Source organism: Anser brachyrhynchus, assembly GCF_964034855.1.
Source record: "Anser brachyrhynchus genome assembly, chromosome: 9".
NCBI lineage: Eukaryota > Metazoa > Chordata > Aves > Anseriformes > Anatidae > Anser > Anser brachyrhynchus.
In genome coordinates, this window is record NC_137703.1 from 5,266,711 (window position 1) to 5,282,782 (window position 16,072).

The 16,072-nt window shown below is 54.2% G+C and overlaps 1 protein-coding gene across 1 annotated transcript; it reads right to left on the reverse strand.

The window, feature by feature from the left end:
- Nucleotides 1-5,019: 5,019 nt before the first annotated feature.
- Nucleotides 5,020-14,638, reverse strand: SLC2A2 (solute carrier family 2 member 2). Its single transcript, XM_080604266.1, has 11 exons — nucleotides 13,678-14,638; nucleotides 13,057-13,152; nucleotides 12,629-12,933; nucleotides 11,724-11,848; nucleotides 10,883-10,998; nucleotides 10,122-10,284; nucleotides 9,625-9,812; nucleotides 9,047-9,151; nucleotides 7,345-7,446; nucleotides 6,775-6,978; nucleotides 5,020-6,587 (listed from the first exon to the last, which is right to left on the reverse strand). Exons 1-11 carry the CDS (start codon nucleotides 13,708-13,710, stop codon nucleotides 6,396-6,398), a joined length of 1,629 nt encoding a protein of 542 aa, XP_080460392.1. The 5' UTR covers nucleotides 13,711-14,638; the 3' UTR covers nucleotides 5,020-6,395.
- Nucleotides 14,639-16,072: the final 1,434 nt, after the last annotated feature.

Genomic DNA, 16,072 nt, shown 5'->3' on the forward strand with positions numbered 1-16,072 from the left:
GCGCAACGTGAGGCCGTTCCCTCTGTAATGAAGGCTGCTTTCAAAATAAAACAAAACAAAACAGGTTTAAGTGCAAGGGTGTGGTACCAGGCCTAGCAGGGCCATCTGGGGGTGTTCATTCCTGTCACCCTGTATCTGATCCAGTCAGCTCAGGCCGTGGCTTTTCTGCCACCATCTTCCTGCTGCAGGGCTCTCGGGCAGCCCCTGGGGCACACAATGAGGCTTTAGCAAGCCAGGGAAGGAACGGGTGTTCCCAAAGTCTGCTCGAGAAATGTGTTTAACAGCCGATGCAAAGGTCATTTGTCAGTTTAACGTCTCTCCTTTACTGTCAGAAAATAATCAGAAACAAAAGCATTTTGCAAGCACTGCGTAGTCAGTCAAAAGGACTTGAAACTGTCTAAGAGCAATGACGAAAGCTTGTTTTAATTAACATAAGGCTCAGATGGCTCTGTGCAAGGTGTCCTGCCCATCATCTACAGCATTAATAGCACAGCCCTCGTTAGCCTCCGACATCAATCCTGCTCTGCTGTCAGGGGAGAGACGTTCCCAAGTGCGGCGACGAACGCAGCCACACAGAGACAGATGGATCCCGAGCAAAACAAGGCCAAATGGTTATTAAAAAAATTAAATACACACACACACAAGAACTCCAAGTCATATTCCGTAATACTTTTAGCTATTTGACTAAATTCACCCAAAGACCTTTCTGTGGAGTTGCTGTTGGAGGAGCGGTGTGGGGCCCAGTCCTGCCTGGGGCAACATGGATACCTTACTTTAAACACCACACAAACAGAACAGTGAAAAACCCAGAAAAACGGTGATGTGTGGGTGGTAGCATTGTCAGAGCTGGTCCCTGCAGCTGGCACCGTCAGCTAGTTTGCTGCTCTGCTCTTTCTGCCACAAGATCCCGAGTTTATCCCCTCTGTTCAAATGGGACTGCAAGAGAGATGCGTTTTAACTCCACGTTTTTAATCAGTTCCTCAGCAGTTTCTGAAGTGTTTTTTATTTAATTGATGCCAACCCGTGAATAGATCCCACTTCAATTTGTACGGTGTGTACCCAAGGAGATAGGTGTGACTCTTATTTACACGGGCCTCCTAGCACGTTGGGGCGCGGGCTCTCTTCTGTTACCAGGGCGGGCAGTGGATGCTGTCTCATGCAGCCTAGCTCTGGAGATGATACACATTACCCCGGGGAACTGCCCATTTTTCTTCTGTGTCAGTTGATAAGCAGTGTCTGAGCTGTTGCGTTAAGTGTTTTTACATTCACGGTGTGTGTATGCTTACCTACAAGTGTACGACTAGTTGCACGTGCTTGAGGGCATTTTATCTTGTGATAAAATACTTTATGAGAGACCTCCCAACTCTTTTGAGCCCGTTTTGGAGCAGACTGGGGCTAAGCACTAACAATAATTTATTTTCTCAATGGTTCATGGCATAAATTTGGTTGATTTTCTGCAATTAACAGATTCATTTTAGGTGATCTGAGAGATCTTCTGTACTAAGCCTAGTTTTTTTGCTGAGGTGCAACTGTAGTTGATACATATTTTTGAGACACAAAACAAATATTCCAAGGCAGTCTTTATCAGAGATTCAGTTAAAGAAAACTGGAAATCAGATGCACCAGTCATTGCTTGCAGATATCTCTCCTTTGTTCGGATCAACAGTTATTAGAAAATAAAGAGTTTCTTGATTGTACTAATGTGATTATCCCATTTTCTGTGCAACAATAGCAATTGGATTTCAAAGCATATTTGTAAATATCATGCCTTTCATGTTTAAACGTATTTCCTTTCCTTTTGTGCATGTGTGCTTAGAACACTGCACAGCTGGACCACATCTTTTCTTTTGAGTAGGCTCGGTATGTTACCAATCTTCGTCTCCTCTGTCCACGTCTTTATATAAATTGCACAGCAGAAATTATCAAAGAGCTTTTGGAAAGGTTAAAATGAGCGAGGTGTATCTTTTCTCAGTTATGTAAGCTTCATGGTGAAGCAGCGAGAGGCTCGCTCAGCAAGACTTAGGTCATGCTGCAAGATGAGAAGTAACAGGTCGCGAGCAAAGCAATGTAAACACAACCCTACTGCAACTTTAGCAAGCGTCTCTGGTTCTAACTGCTGAGCTGTCTTACCTGGGATCGCACAGTCATGTCCTGGCTGCTGGGGATGATGATTCATGTTGGCTTCTGGGGGCAGCCGGCACTAGGAGGACAAAAAAGGGGCTGGGGACTGATGATCCTCCCCTGTAGAGGGTGATGCCAGGCTCAGCAGCCCCTCTGTGTTCCTAAATACAATCTCTCCGTGCAGCCTGAACCAGATGAAAGAGCCTCTGCAGTGACCTTGCCATAGGCATCCCGCTCTGCTCCAGGCACGGCTTTAATCCCATGTTCACCTTCTGCTTCCTACAAAGATCGAACCAGTGACTCATCCCGCTTTGCATTGGCCTTGAGAACAGGGTTCTGGGATGCTAGACGGTTCCTACAGCTATTAGGGGCTGCAGGCCGTGGGATGCGTAAAAACTACCGCAGCAGTGCCTCTGCCCGCTCTGTGCTCGCTCCTGACTTGTGCAGCTTCCAGCGCAGCTGCACGGTGTGATCAGGCGAGGTGTGTGTGTGCAGCCGCCGGCTGAATCACCCCGGGCACGCGCTGCAGATAAGAGCCGAGCGGTGTGACAGTGCCAGGGACACCGAGCTGGCTGGAACCAGCTGTAACTTGCACCAGGAAGGGGGAAAAGGCGCTGCAAGTCCAGCTGTTCCCTCCTCCCGCGGCTGACGCAGCACTGCCACGGGATAGCCGACCCATGACCGGGGAGCCCTGCTGCATTGCGTAGTCCCCAGAGCGAGTAAAGGGGGCAATGCAAGGCACTGCACAAACGCCTGGTCTGTAGTTATGCCTACAGCCTGTAAGATTTAAAACCCGCTGAGTTACAGCCAGGATTTATTGCCATCCTGCGGGGGAGGACAGTTCTCTTCCAGCACTGCTGCTCACGGGTGCCTCTGGGCAAAACCTGCCAGCGGTGCTTTAGTGAAACTCTCGAGCACGGCACTTAAATTAAATTTCATCTCTACGTGTGCTGCTGGAGCCAGACCTCCTGTCCTGCCTCGTGGTTCCTCAGCACCGATAGGTCTCAGCAAAAGAGAAAGACACAGAGCACCTCAGAAAATACATCGGACCCTAAAGCCCGGTGCCCTGAACATGTAGCTCTTGGTTCAGCTTCATCATCCTCAGCCGTTCGGCTCAGCAGGGGGAGGGTGCCTCTGCTCAGCGGTGAAAAACAAGCTGAAGTGAGGCAGAAAAATCTGTGATAAATTAGCGTGGAAAGTGTTAATGGAGCCAAATGTCCTGAGCTTATTGGATTAGGGAAGTCAAACTAATTTTTAAATTACGCCTAGAGAGTGGGAAAGTAGATATTGTTAGCCATTTATCTGACACAACAGAAAAGTCTTAATGGCTGTCATCTTAGCACATTAGGAAAACACTGTCAAAGCTCTTGCTGACAAGATGCTTTCTCAGGGGCTATTAATTATATTGCATTATTAGCTAACTACAGGATGGGAACATACTTTGCATGTTAACTAAAGTGCAATGACCATTTAGCTAATAAGTATGATTTGGTCTTTTAAACCTTAATGATTAGCAGCTTAATAAAACTGTAACAGAGATAAAAATAATGATTGAACAAGCTGTGTCATCAGAGCAAGTTTCAGCTGGAACTCGCATGTAAGCAAGGGTAGATAAAATGCTAATTACAGCCTGATGGGACAAGACAGACGTAGACACGGCTGCAGAACTGAACAAACTCCTCTGACCCTTCCCTGCATTGCCATGCATGGTAAAAGCACAGTGTGACAGCTCAGGCCGGTGTATCAGCTTCATCCGTCCCCAGCAGCCCTGGTGAGGACAGGGATTGCCGAAGCATTTAGCAGCACCCAGCTCTGTGCACCCTCTCCCAGGCTGCTGCCTGCCCCACGGACAACACAACCATTAGCAGAATTAATTTGAAACATCCCAGGTCGAGCAAAGCATTGTCTCTAGGGGGCTATACAGGTGAATGAATGAGAACAGCAAAATGCACCAAGGCACGTTGTCCAGTTGTGGCCTGAGAAGGTGAGAGAGGATGCCCCGTGGGGGTTCCAGCCTGGAAGAAGACTCGTTTCCCTTCCTCGTGGCTGAAACTCAGCACGACCGAGCGAGGGAGCGTCCCGTTAGCCTGCAGGAGGACCAGCACACCGGCAGCGGGCCATGGAAAAGCAGCTGGGTGGGAGGAACTTGCTGGCGTGTGGTGCCTGCTAGTGCTGAGGCTCCCGTGGCAAGCTACCCGGTCTGGGCTGTACCTCAGCCAAAAGCTCAGAGTGCAGGCTAAAATGAGGAGAGAAAGCCTGTATGTGCAACATAACAATAGGCAAATCAGGCTTTCTGCTGGCATTCATTTAGTGATACGCAGGAAAACGCAGCCTGCCCGGCTCAGAGCGTTGCTCAGTTAATGAGCCCACACCGCTGGGTTATTAGTTCTGAATCCAACTCATCGCTGACTGGTGCTCCTCAGGCATTAGGACAAAGCTCAGCAGAAGTGTACCAAAACATGTTTGGCCAGCCATTCTCACACCAAACTACCTGTACAGCCATGGCTTGAGCCGTTTGCCCTCTAGGAAGGCTGCTTCTACTTGTAGGGACTGGCAGGCTGAGGAGGGCTGAGCGGGGACGTTTGGGGGTGGTGGGTGCCATGTGGGGCCTTCCCTGCCGCTGCTGCCCCTTCCACCTGCCCTAATGGTGAGGCAAACACACCTCGAGCCCCATCCCTCCCACAGGCTCCCCCTGCAGAGGCACAGCACCAGCTGTGAAGCTGCCCCAGGCTCCGTGCAAGCAGAGCAGTGTTTAACAGCAGAGGGCTTGCGCAGCAATTGCTGCCTGTGGAGCAAACGCACCCTGCCAGCAAAACACCTCCCATCTGGAGCTGGACATACGGCTGGGATGTACGGACGGGAAAAAAAACAACACCACAAGCCAACAGATGCCACAGATGTTGTTCATTGCCGCCTTTATGTAACAGACATAGAAAACTGCTGTTATTGCAGGCATCCCAGGAAAGCCTCCGGTGAAATCTCCTTGCTCCAGTATGCACACAGGGCCAGCTGCTGGGCCAGGGGAACCTCGTGCCCGCACTCCAGTTGCTCAGAAGGAACCAAAACTTGCCTTAGGGTCTTAATGCCAAGAGGGCAAGGTATACACAGGAAGGAAGTTCAGGCCCATGAACCTTCTTGCCTGAAACCAAAGCCATGGCGGCCAGCTGTGGTCTTCCTTGGCCCATCGCTTCTCATGCCTTTCTTCATCTTTGATCTTCTGTTACACCATGGCCACCACGGCACTCGCAGTTGCTGTGAGCCCACGGTGACCCAGCAGTGCTGGTGCCTTCTCTTTAAATAAATACTGGGTGTCTGTCCTGAGGAGCTTGCTAGGAAGTAGCCGGGTATCACAACAGGGAACGTGCAAACCTTAAAAGCTCGAGCAGAGAGCAGGCTTCTACCCTGATTCCAACATATCCCCCCAAAAGGAAGGAAAATCCTCACAGTTTGATTTTTGTCACCTAGAATTCTCTCACACAGAAGCAAAATGAGCACGAACAAGGCTACAGGAACACAGCAAGCTCCCTCTCACACGCTGTCTTTGGTGAAGCACAGCCAGCCAGCGAGACCCCGGTGGTGCCAAGCAGGGGGCACGTCAGGGGGCACCTCCCAGTTAGTGGGGCAGGAGCCATTTACCCTTCGGGGTCCCGTTAGCGGTTACGGTTGGCCTGAGCACCGTACGTTATGACAGGAAGATGGGTGCAGAGGGTGGGGAAGGAGGGCAGCGAGGGAGGGGAGGCCCAGCCCCAGGCTGCCCAGAGCAGCCATGGCTGCCCCGGCCCCACAGGGCCTGCGTCCCTCAGCACCGTGGGCGCTGTGCCGCCAGCACCGCTGCCTCACAGGTGGTTTCTCAAGGCTTCAGCTCACTCGGCAGGAGGAAACGGCAAACATGAGAAGAAAAGGTGAAGGCACGACACTTCAGCATCACCCCACCCCTCTTCCCTTCGTTCCAGCCGGGCGAGGGCCCTGCTCGATGCAGTGCTTTCCCAGTTAGTAAGGCCATCGCCTCAGCACGCGGCGGGGCGTGGGGATGCACGTGTAACGTGTTCCTCCCATGCTTTCCCCGGCTCTTCCTGAGCCCAGCTGCGCCGATGGTTTCAGAGCAAAGCGCCAGGTTGGCACCTGTGGCTGGAGGGTGCAGGCGGCAGCAGTCAGAAGTCCCCCCGGGCTGCCGCCTGCGAGGTTTGTGTGAAGTGAGACTTTTGCCCAGCGTTTCCCGCTGCGCCTGAAGGAAGCCCAGGCTCCGTCCCTCCTTCCTGCCTGCGTGGCCGTGCCTACGCCACCTCGCCGCCTCGCAGCTCTTCCAGCTCGGTCATGGACTTGGCCGGGAGCTTCTTGCGGCGGAACACGGCCGCGATCTCCTCAAACGACTTCCCCTTCGTCTCAGGTACTTTGAGGAAGGCAAACAGGAGGAAGACCAGAAGCAGGACGGCGAAGATGACAAACACGTACGGTCCACACAGGTCCTGCAGTGGGGCAAGTGAGAGCAGGGACACGGCCATCAGCACCATGGGTGGCTTCTTGTCACCCCACCCCAGAGGACTTGGAGACCCGGGGGACACATGCACACCCCGCTAGCCTGCCCTTGGGCCCTCATCCAGCAGCAGACTCATGCCCAGCACGTATTTGTACCATTTTACCGAGGTTTCTTACCGCAATGTACTGGAAGCACATCCCCACGATGAAGTTGCAGGCCCAGTTGCAGAAGCCGGCGATGGCGATGGCGGCAGGGCGCGGGCCTTGGCTGAACAGCTCGGCTACGATAAACCAGGGGATGGGCCCAGGCCCCACCTCGAAGAAGATGACGAAGAGGAAGATGGCGATCATGCTGACGTAGCTCATCCAGGCGAACTGGCTCTGCAAGAGGATGCGCTCAGTGTTATGGCCCCAGCACGACTCTCATTAGTTATTGCTAATTTATTAAGTTTATTTTTCAGAAATTTCCCCCTATTCAGTCAAGTGTGGGCGGGATATGTGTCATTGAGGCTATAAACATTTGTGCTCCTGCTGACTGCGTGTGTGGTGGGACTGCAGGGGACAAAGTGCGATGCCCCCAGGCACTGCCCTCATCAGAGACAGCTCCAGCTATAGCCATGTTGTCCCTTCTGAGGACAAATGTCTTCCAAGCTTCTATGAGAAGAAACTTCAAAGCTTTCCCCTTGAGGGCTGGTTTGTCTTCTCTTGTTTGCAAGCCACAGAGATAAAGTGAGGAGCGAGCCTTACCAGGAGCGCGAGTCCAACCGTCATGGCCACGGCGCTCATCAGCATGCCCATCAGGCCAGCCAGGAACAGGGAGCGCCTGCCCGCCTTCTCCACCAGGAACACCTGGAGAAACACACGCAGCCGGTCAGCCTCCAGCAGCCCTGCTCTCAGGAGCTTCCACCAGGTCCGTTAGCAGCAAACAGCCTGTTACGACCACCACCATGCAGTCCTGCTCTTTTAGCTCACGTACAGATCTTTGTGCTGGTTTCAGAGCTCCAGAACCTCTGCTGGTAGCTGGTAGGGAGCCAGACCGAGCAGTCGCCCTGCCCAGGGCAAGGTGAAAGCCTGTATACACAGAGCTAAGGGTTTCCAGGCTCTCAGGACTGCCCACTGCTCCTACACATGTATTGCTGGCTATGGACTTGTTTTTTTCCCTGCATCTATACCCATCACTTCACCCAATGGGGAGATGCAGGTAGCTCCAAAGGACAAGGAATCTGGCCTGTCCTAACATACCCTACATCAGGAGGCTGCCTGCTCCTTCCCCTCCACTCTGAAGGACACCTTTGGCCATCAGCTCAACCTCAGACATCTCCTTTTTGTGCAGTTACAGCAGATGCTCCCAGGGGATGGTCTCACTGCCGGAGGCAGATCATCCTGCCAACTCGTGAAACTGCAGCGGGCGAGCCTCCACCTCCCTTCTTCCCTTGCCAAGACCTGCATGGCCGTCAGTGGTTCTGCCTTTTGGTCGGGGTCTGTCATTCATTGACAGATGCAGGTAATTTTTAAAGTGCTTATGGCCAAAAGAAGCAAACAGCACATGTCCCCAGGGTGGATCTGGGACTGCAGGAGACCGCCAGAGCTGGAGGCAGCCCTCCTCCGGCTGCACAGCCTCCGTGCCTTGTTTCACCATAACCACTCATGGTTTCTCCTCTGCATGGGACCTGCAATGGACTTTCTCTAAAGTTTCACCCCAATGCCGTCTGTAGGGTGGGCTAAGATCCTTTAGGACTGTATTTCTACAGTGCATCTAGTCCCACTTCACTGTGTGCAAAAGTCCTTTGCTCCCTACTGCTCTCTAGGAATACGAGGGAAATGGCGTTTCCTGCTCTTCCTATATTAATGGCCACATTAAAAAATAATTATCTCCTGATTGGAATTGTGTTAATCCTCTCAAGAGAGAGACAAGTGGAGGGAAAGGCAAAGAAAACTGGAGCCACCCTTTTATTGCTACAGAGTAGTGCCCAGAGCTGATGAGAATTGCTCTATTATTTTATTACTGTGGAATAACCTTCAGATATCAATCATGCAGATGCTGTGTGCATAGGCATGAGAAATTGAAAGAAAACAGATAAGAGAGATTGCGAGCTGCTGGCTTTACTCCAGCCCCTGCCTGCTCCTCGGGGAGATCGGGCCCGCAGAATGTGTCTCGAAGGCACTTTGGTTTTGGGGCAGCACTGAGCTACCCGAGCTTCCCCGAGCAAGGCAATGCAGCTTTCATTCACGAGGCATTCAGCAGTGCTGTTTGGCAGCAATGAGCCATGGGTCAAGGCTTGATTTTCCAGATGAGGGAATGCCCAGGGAATGAATTTTCCCATAGGGTGTGCAGGGTCGGCCCTGCAAAACTGCGACCCCCCCCCCAGCCCCGGGATAAAAATCATATTTCAAAATCAAATTGCTGCTCACCCGTTTTTTGTAATCTAGGGCAGAAATATTTACTTACAGAGATAACAGTGAAGACTGTGTTCACCACTCCAACGCCAATGGTTGCATAAACGGGTTGGTCAACTCCGGCTCTCTCGAAAATGTTTGTGGAGTAGTAAAAGATCTATCAAAACACATTAGGACGAAGGATTAGGTAACAGGGCTGGTGGAACTTTTTGTTCTCCCGAGGGAAGAACTGTTCTTGCTTGGCTGAGATTTGAAGCAATTTAATTGCAATCAATCTTTCAAATTTTAAGGGTTCGGTGCAATAACTAAGGCTGAAACTTTCAAAGAAACATGGGGGAGTTAAAAATCCCATTGAAATTCCCCTCCTGAACTATGGCATTTGCACATTTAAAACTTTTCCTCCATGCGGTCTTGTGTTTAATCTTGAAAGCCAGATCGCCAGCACGACGTGCTGGAGGCAAACACCTTGATGGGACTGAGCTTTAAAAGGATTTTAAAAGATCTTGCTACGTTGGAGTGACTCTGGTCTCTCCCTCCTCTCAAAGAGTAAGGCGATTCCTGTCTTGTGGACGTTAAGGACGGGAGATAAATGTGGACTTCTTTAAAGATAAATGGGTTTGGGATGCTCACCGCATTGATTCCTGAGAACTGCTGGGATATCTGGACCATCAGCGCCACGATGACAGCCTGCCGGTACTTCGAGGAGGTGAAAAGCTGCCCGATGGAGACTTTCTTCTCACTCGCCGCTTCTTGTTTTTCTTTCTCCATCTCGGCAATCTCTTTCATCGGGTCACAGTTTCCTCTGAGCCTTTTCAGACCTTAAGAGAAAAAAAAGATTAGCCATTTATTATGGACCAGCCACGGCCACGCTGCGAGATGTGTGAGCTGCTGCAGGAACCGCTCTGGGTTTGCTGTGTGATTACAGTCACGGGGATTTCCAACAGAAGTGTGGAAACAGAAAACTCTGCACCTGCTAGATGCAGCCCCTCGGGTGGAGGGGAGTAGCATGGTAAGGAGCAGCTGCACCCAGGGACACCTGTGAGTGCTCAGCCAGGCTCTCCCCTCGGTGTTTAATACCACGGACGGCGTGAAAACAGCCCCAGACAAGCCCAGAGGTTGTGTCTTACTCTTTTTGGCCTCCTCCACCTTCCCCAGTTTGATGTAAAGGTATCTGGGGCTCTCAGGGCACAGCAGGAGCAGGAAGAACTGCAGCAGGGCGGCCACGCCGGACAGCCCCAGGAGCAGGGGCCACATCTCGTCGTTGCCGAGGAGGAAGTCCAGCCCGAGCACCTGGAATAATCGAGGCGGGTTTGAGAGGAGCTGAGAGCTTCCCGAGCAAAGCCTGCCCAACTTTTTCCTTCCACTATTTGCAAAGCCATTTCTGCATCCCCAGAGCAGCAGGCAGGACCTACATTGCTAGCTTTTTCACAAGGTTTTTCCAGAAAAGACTGGGAAGCCACGCTCTTCGGCTAAGTTAGCTTAGATGAGGTTTGTGGCTGTGCCGTTTTCTGGGGGTGTTGTTCCCTGGCACATTTACGTGCTGTGCTGCCACGTGGTGGGGACACCTGCCGTGGTGGTGTCCTGCTTCCCTGATAAAGCCATTTCTGAGCTCCCAAATACCAGGGATCTCGGGTTCAGGATCCAGCCTGACTCTGGGCAGATGTGTACCAAAGTTTCCTAGCAGAGGACAGATGTACTTGTTGTTTCATGAGAAGATCCGCACCTCTGGCTCGGGGCTGCAGTTTAACCCCATTAGGGCAAACAGCTTCACTCGCCTTCAGTTTTGGGGTGAAATTATGAGAGATTTCTCAAAGGTTCCCCTGCGTATCGCTGGGGTATCCCTAACCCGTGCAATACCCTCACTGTTCCTCTGCCTTCTCCTCCTTACCTGGCTGATGAGGATACCCGTGACGATCGCCAGCTGATGCAGCGTCCCCAGCGCTCCCCGGAGGGCGGTGGGAGAGACCTCGCTAACGTACATGGGCACGAGGCCGGAGGAGAGTCCTGCAGGAAGCACATGAGGCGTCACCACCCCAGGATGGCAGCTCCACGGTCAGCAGAAACCTCTCCCCGAACCGGGAGGGAGGACGGAGCCTGCGTCCCACAGCCCGCGTCCCACAGCCCACCTCCCGCCCTGCCTGCCTGCCGCGGGGCCAGGAGGGCTGTGCACGTGAACAGAGGCAGCCCAGCATGGAGCAGAGATCTGCTGGGAGCAGTTATTACGGAGCAAAGAGCTCTCTCCCGTCTTTCCTTGACCCGTCAGAGTGCAGGACTGCCTTTACACGCCAGCAACAGCGATAGCGAGCTGTATTTCTGAGCTAATTCCGATATAATCCCCTATTATCTGCGCGATATCTTCTCCTCCCTACCCGCGGAGCTCCTGTACTAAGTGCAGCCCAGCTGTAGATAGTGCTGTTGTCCGGGGAACCTTTCAAACAGCGTGACTAACAGCACGCTGCGCGACAGCCACCACCAAGACCCAGCCTTGACATTAAGGCGCTGCTCCCAGCTCCCTTCTGGCGCGAGGTACACCGAGCCGATTTTGCGACCGAGCCGACCCAGGTGCTCCTGGGGAACGTCCCGGGTTGAGGAGGACGGGCACGGGGCGAAGAGGCAAAGTGCCACCTGCCAAACCCCTCGTGAACTCAAAAAAATATTAAAAAAAAAAAAAAAAAAAGCTACAAAAGGTGAGAAACCCTCGCGTCACAGCCTGCCCTGCAGGCACTCACCGCAGTACAGCCCCGTGATCGCTCTCCCGGCGATGATGAGGATGTGCGACGGCCCGAATTTGGCCAGCCCCATGAGGAGGTTGCCCACGATGGAGAGGACGTTCACCACCAGCATGGCCTTCACCCTGCAAGGAGGCGGCACCGCTCGTCCCTGCGCCCCCCGGCCCGCCGGCACCGCCGCAGGAAGGCAGAGCCAGCGGGACGGCCGGCGCCAACGGGGAAAGGACAACGGGAACACGCAGCAGGGGGGCAGTCGGGGTGCCTAAAGCACGCTATAGGGCCGGGGCAAATCCTATCCGAATACCTTCCTCTTGCTTTTTGCCACAGAGAGAAGGGTGGGATTAGGCAGCCGGTAAAGGCAGCTCGTTGATTTCTGCTCTGGGCGCTAAGCGTTGCAATAAAACATCTGACCGGTAATTTAGGGTTTTAGTAAGCCAGAGCTCTGGGGTGTTTGGAGCGGTATTTTGGAGGTTTGAGGGTTTTTTTCATTGTATTAGGAAGAATAATACGAATGGTATTTCTATAAGAAGGAAACCATCTTTTGGAGAAAAACAAAAAGACAAACAAAAAGGCTTCGACTCTACCTAAAGTCTGAAATTCCTAGCGAGGGGTTTGAGTGCTGCAACTTGCCTGGGGAGAGCTCGGGAGCAGGGAGGACAGGTGCCGACTTCCAGCCCCGGGCTCTGCGTTCACAGAGAGCCATAAATACCAGAGGAAACGAAGCCGGTGCCTCCCAGCCCTCCAACCCCCCGGCGCCCCATGGAGACCCCCTCAGGTGCGTGGGGCAATGCTGCAGCCTCCTTTTTAGAGGGCAAACCGGAGCCTCGTGGCCGGCACGCAGGAAAAATTGGGGTTGAAAAATGCCCTTTGTGCCTCAAACCAGGGGGGGGTGGGCTGCTTCTCACCTCCCCAGCCGGTCGCCGATCCAGCCCACGGTGAAGGAGGAGACCATGCCGCCGATGGCGAACACGGACACGGAGAGGGACCAGTACATGGTGAGGACGTGCGGGGAGGCGGCGAGGTCCTCGGGGGGCGCGAGCGTCCCCTCGGCGCTGCCCCCAGCCTCTGTGCCGGGGACGGTGCCGGGGACAGTGCTGGGGATGGTGCTGGGGATGGTGCTGGGGATGGCGCCGTCCTCCCCGGAGGCGTTGGTGGCCTGCCTGTCCAGGGGGACGATGCCCAGCACGCGCGCGTAGTGGGCTTCTATCACCTGCAAAGAGGAAAAACGCCGTCGGCTCACGTCTATAACCCCCCCCGGCTGTGTTTTGGGGTGTTTTCGTGACACCCTGGGGCTCCCCAGGCCCCCAGCCCTGCAGCCAGGCTCGGCGCTTACCTTCTGGGGCGCGTTGATGACGCCCAGGCTGTAGCCGTACTGGAAGAAGCCCAGCACCGCGGTGAAGACGGAGAGGACCAGCGTTCCCGTGAGGTGCTGCCGAGGGAGCAGAGAACAGCCTCAGCCCCTGCCCTGCCCCAGGACCCCCCCCGGGATCCCGGTGAGCCCTCGGGGTCACTCCAGCTGGCTCCCAAAGAGAAGGGAAAGCCGCAGGGGCAGGCAGGACGCGGTGCTGCCCCACATACAGCGACCCGTGCCCACCGCCCTGCTGGTCCCTGGGGGCTTTCTGGGGGCCGGCAGCAGGAAGGGGCACAGCAGCGCTGCTGGAGCAGAGCAGCTAGGAAAAAAAACAGCCAAGACTTTGTTCTTCAGCAGTCCCATTTCAAATACCTTCTCCCTCCGTCGCGGTTGAAATTATCCCGTAAGGTGACAAAGTTCTTAAAAATAACAGAAAATAATCCCTTGGCCCCTTTGCCCCTGCTCTGTACACAAACATCACAGGCCAGATAACTAAGGGGGAAAATTTTGTTGGTTTTGGTCTTAGCGGGCAATAAATACCACCCCCGGGTGCTGGTTTCCCTCAGAAATTCCAGTGCACAGACGGTGCTGAGCTGTGGTTACCTTCTCTGCTTGCATTTTGCTTTTCTTGTCCATCCCTCGGCTCCTCCGCTGCCCTCCCGGCTCTGTCCTGGGCTGCGGAGCGGGGCGAGGGCTCGGTGCAGGAGGAGGGACAGCGGGAGCAGCAAAGCGGTTTGTGCCGCGGGAGATGGGGCTATATCACCTCCGGGGTTAATGAGAAACCCGTCTTCCCAACACTTATATCCTCCGTCTGACCAGCCCAGAGCCGTCACTGCCAATCCCCTGAAATTTTGGGGGGGGACAAAGGAAAGAACGGGACACCCGCCGAAGACAGGGGGTGAGACCTGGGAAATCCAGCCGGCAGGCTGAGTTTTGATTTCTGGCCGTCCCCGCGGCACCGGGATGTGACGTGCGGGGGGCTTGGGGACGTGCCGCAGCCGGGCTCTGGGTGTGCTGCACCCGTCTTGGCTTCCACGGGGGATTCGTTTGCCGAACCCCCAAACTCCTCGCTGAACTTTAGCCAGAAGGAACCTTTCCAGCACGTGTGGCAAAGATGCTAGAAAACGAGTGCTTTATTTAAACATCACTTGGCACCTGCTCTGAAATAGCTTTGTGTGCGTGCATAACGTGCACACAGAGGATACGCAAACCCAGATGCGTGCGGGTCTCTCTCCGCAGGCACCGACCTGCAGCCACCGCCGTGCCCTGCTGGTGCGCAGCCGTACACCCGGGCAGCCGGGGAAGGAGAGCGCCGTAGGCGTGCACGGGGACACAACACAGCAAAGCGGCCCAGAAACCATCACAACGCCATCCCTTTTCGTGCGCCGTGCTGCCGATGCTGTCGGGTATCGCCGCCCCGCCGCGGGCACTTGCCGAACTTTGCACGTCGATGCAAAAATCTGGTCTGAGCTGGTCTCGGGCGCGGGCACTGCCATCATCCGCTGGCAATGGATGCAGCATCCAGCGGAGGCACGCCAAGGCCTGACTCAGCCCCGGAGGTGATTAATTCCACTGCCTCCCAGGTGAGCTTTCGAAGCTGCCAGCCAAGGAAAGGCGAGTGAGTCACCGACGGCGCTCAGGCAGCCTTCACATGGGCGCTACATGCACCTTCTACGGAGGAAGAGGAAAAAAAAAAAAAAAAAAAACGAGGAGAAAAAGACCACTAATCTTTGCTCTGGTCTCAGAGTAAAACTTTAACCCGGGGCAAAGTGTTCGCTGCATTCCTGTGCGCATTGATCGCAGCCCCACCGGCTGCAGGGGCCGAGCTTTTGTGGGACCCGGGAAACTGCAGGGCTGAGCCCCCTCCCACGTCCCTGCTTGGGGTGCGTGAGGTGAGGAAAGCGATAGGGTCACCGGTGGGGTGTGGATGACAGGAAACACCAAAAAAAAGAGAGCGGGGCGGTGCTGGGGTACCCAGCGCTGTGGTGCACGCTGCCAGAGACTTGCCCCTGGGCAAAGCTTTAATTAAATCCATTAACGCTCGTGTTTAGCTCCTGGTGACACTGTCACAGCCCAGCTCGTGTGTTTTTCTGAACTGGGCTCTGGATGTGGCCGTGTCGCCTTGCGCAGGTTAGCAGAGGGCAGCTCAAGGCTGGCTTGCAGGTGGGAAAGGTTGGTTGGTGTGCAAACCCAGGGCCAGTGTGTAAACCCAGGGCTGTTGTATAAATCCAGAGCTGGTGTGTAGACCCGGGGCCGGTGTGTAAAGCCCAGGGCAGCGCACAAACCCACGGGGCTGTCAGCTCAGCGCCTGCCGGCGCACAGCGCTCCCGCTACCGGCGCAAGGTGCCCGAGCCCAGCCCGCCCGTGCTGGAAGAAAGGCGGCCCCAGGAGCTGCAGGAGCAGGAGGAAAACGAGCTGCACCTCCGAGCGCTGAAGTAACGGCGTCGGCTGATGCCGGAGAACGAGGGCACTGGGCCCGCGAAATGCACAGATAAAAGCTCGTGTGTCCGCTCGCAGCACGCTGGGCACACTCAGCGTTATTCGCCAACAGCAGCACTCCCACCGCTGCTCAGCGCATTGCTTATTAATAAGGTGCAAGAACCACGTCTGATAACACGCCACTTCGTCGTCCCCGCTGCCTACTATGTCGTGCCTACTGTAATTAGTGGTGCTGCCAAACACGATGGGATGTGATAAAAGCCCTGGGTTAAAGTTTGTGTCAGGCTGAACAGCTGAGCGTGCTCTCACATCAGTGAAAGCAATTCAGAGCACGGACAGCGAGGCTTTCTCTGAGGCTGGGGTGGCCGACGCACCCTTGCTGTGGTCTTTGGCTTATTCCGAGGCAGCTTTCACGTGAAAAGCAAACCAAACAAAGCAGAAAAAATAAACCAGGAAGACGCAGCTCCTAAGGCTGTGGATTTCCAGATAAAAGCACGATGGGGAGAAGCGCACCGGAGGTTTGCACAAGAGCGTTACGCGCTGGAGGATTTCAGGCACA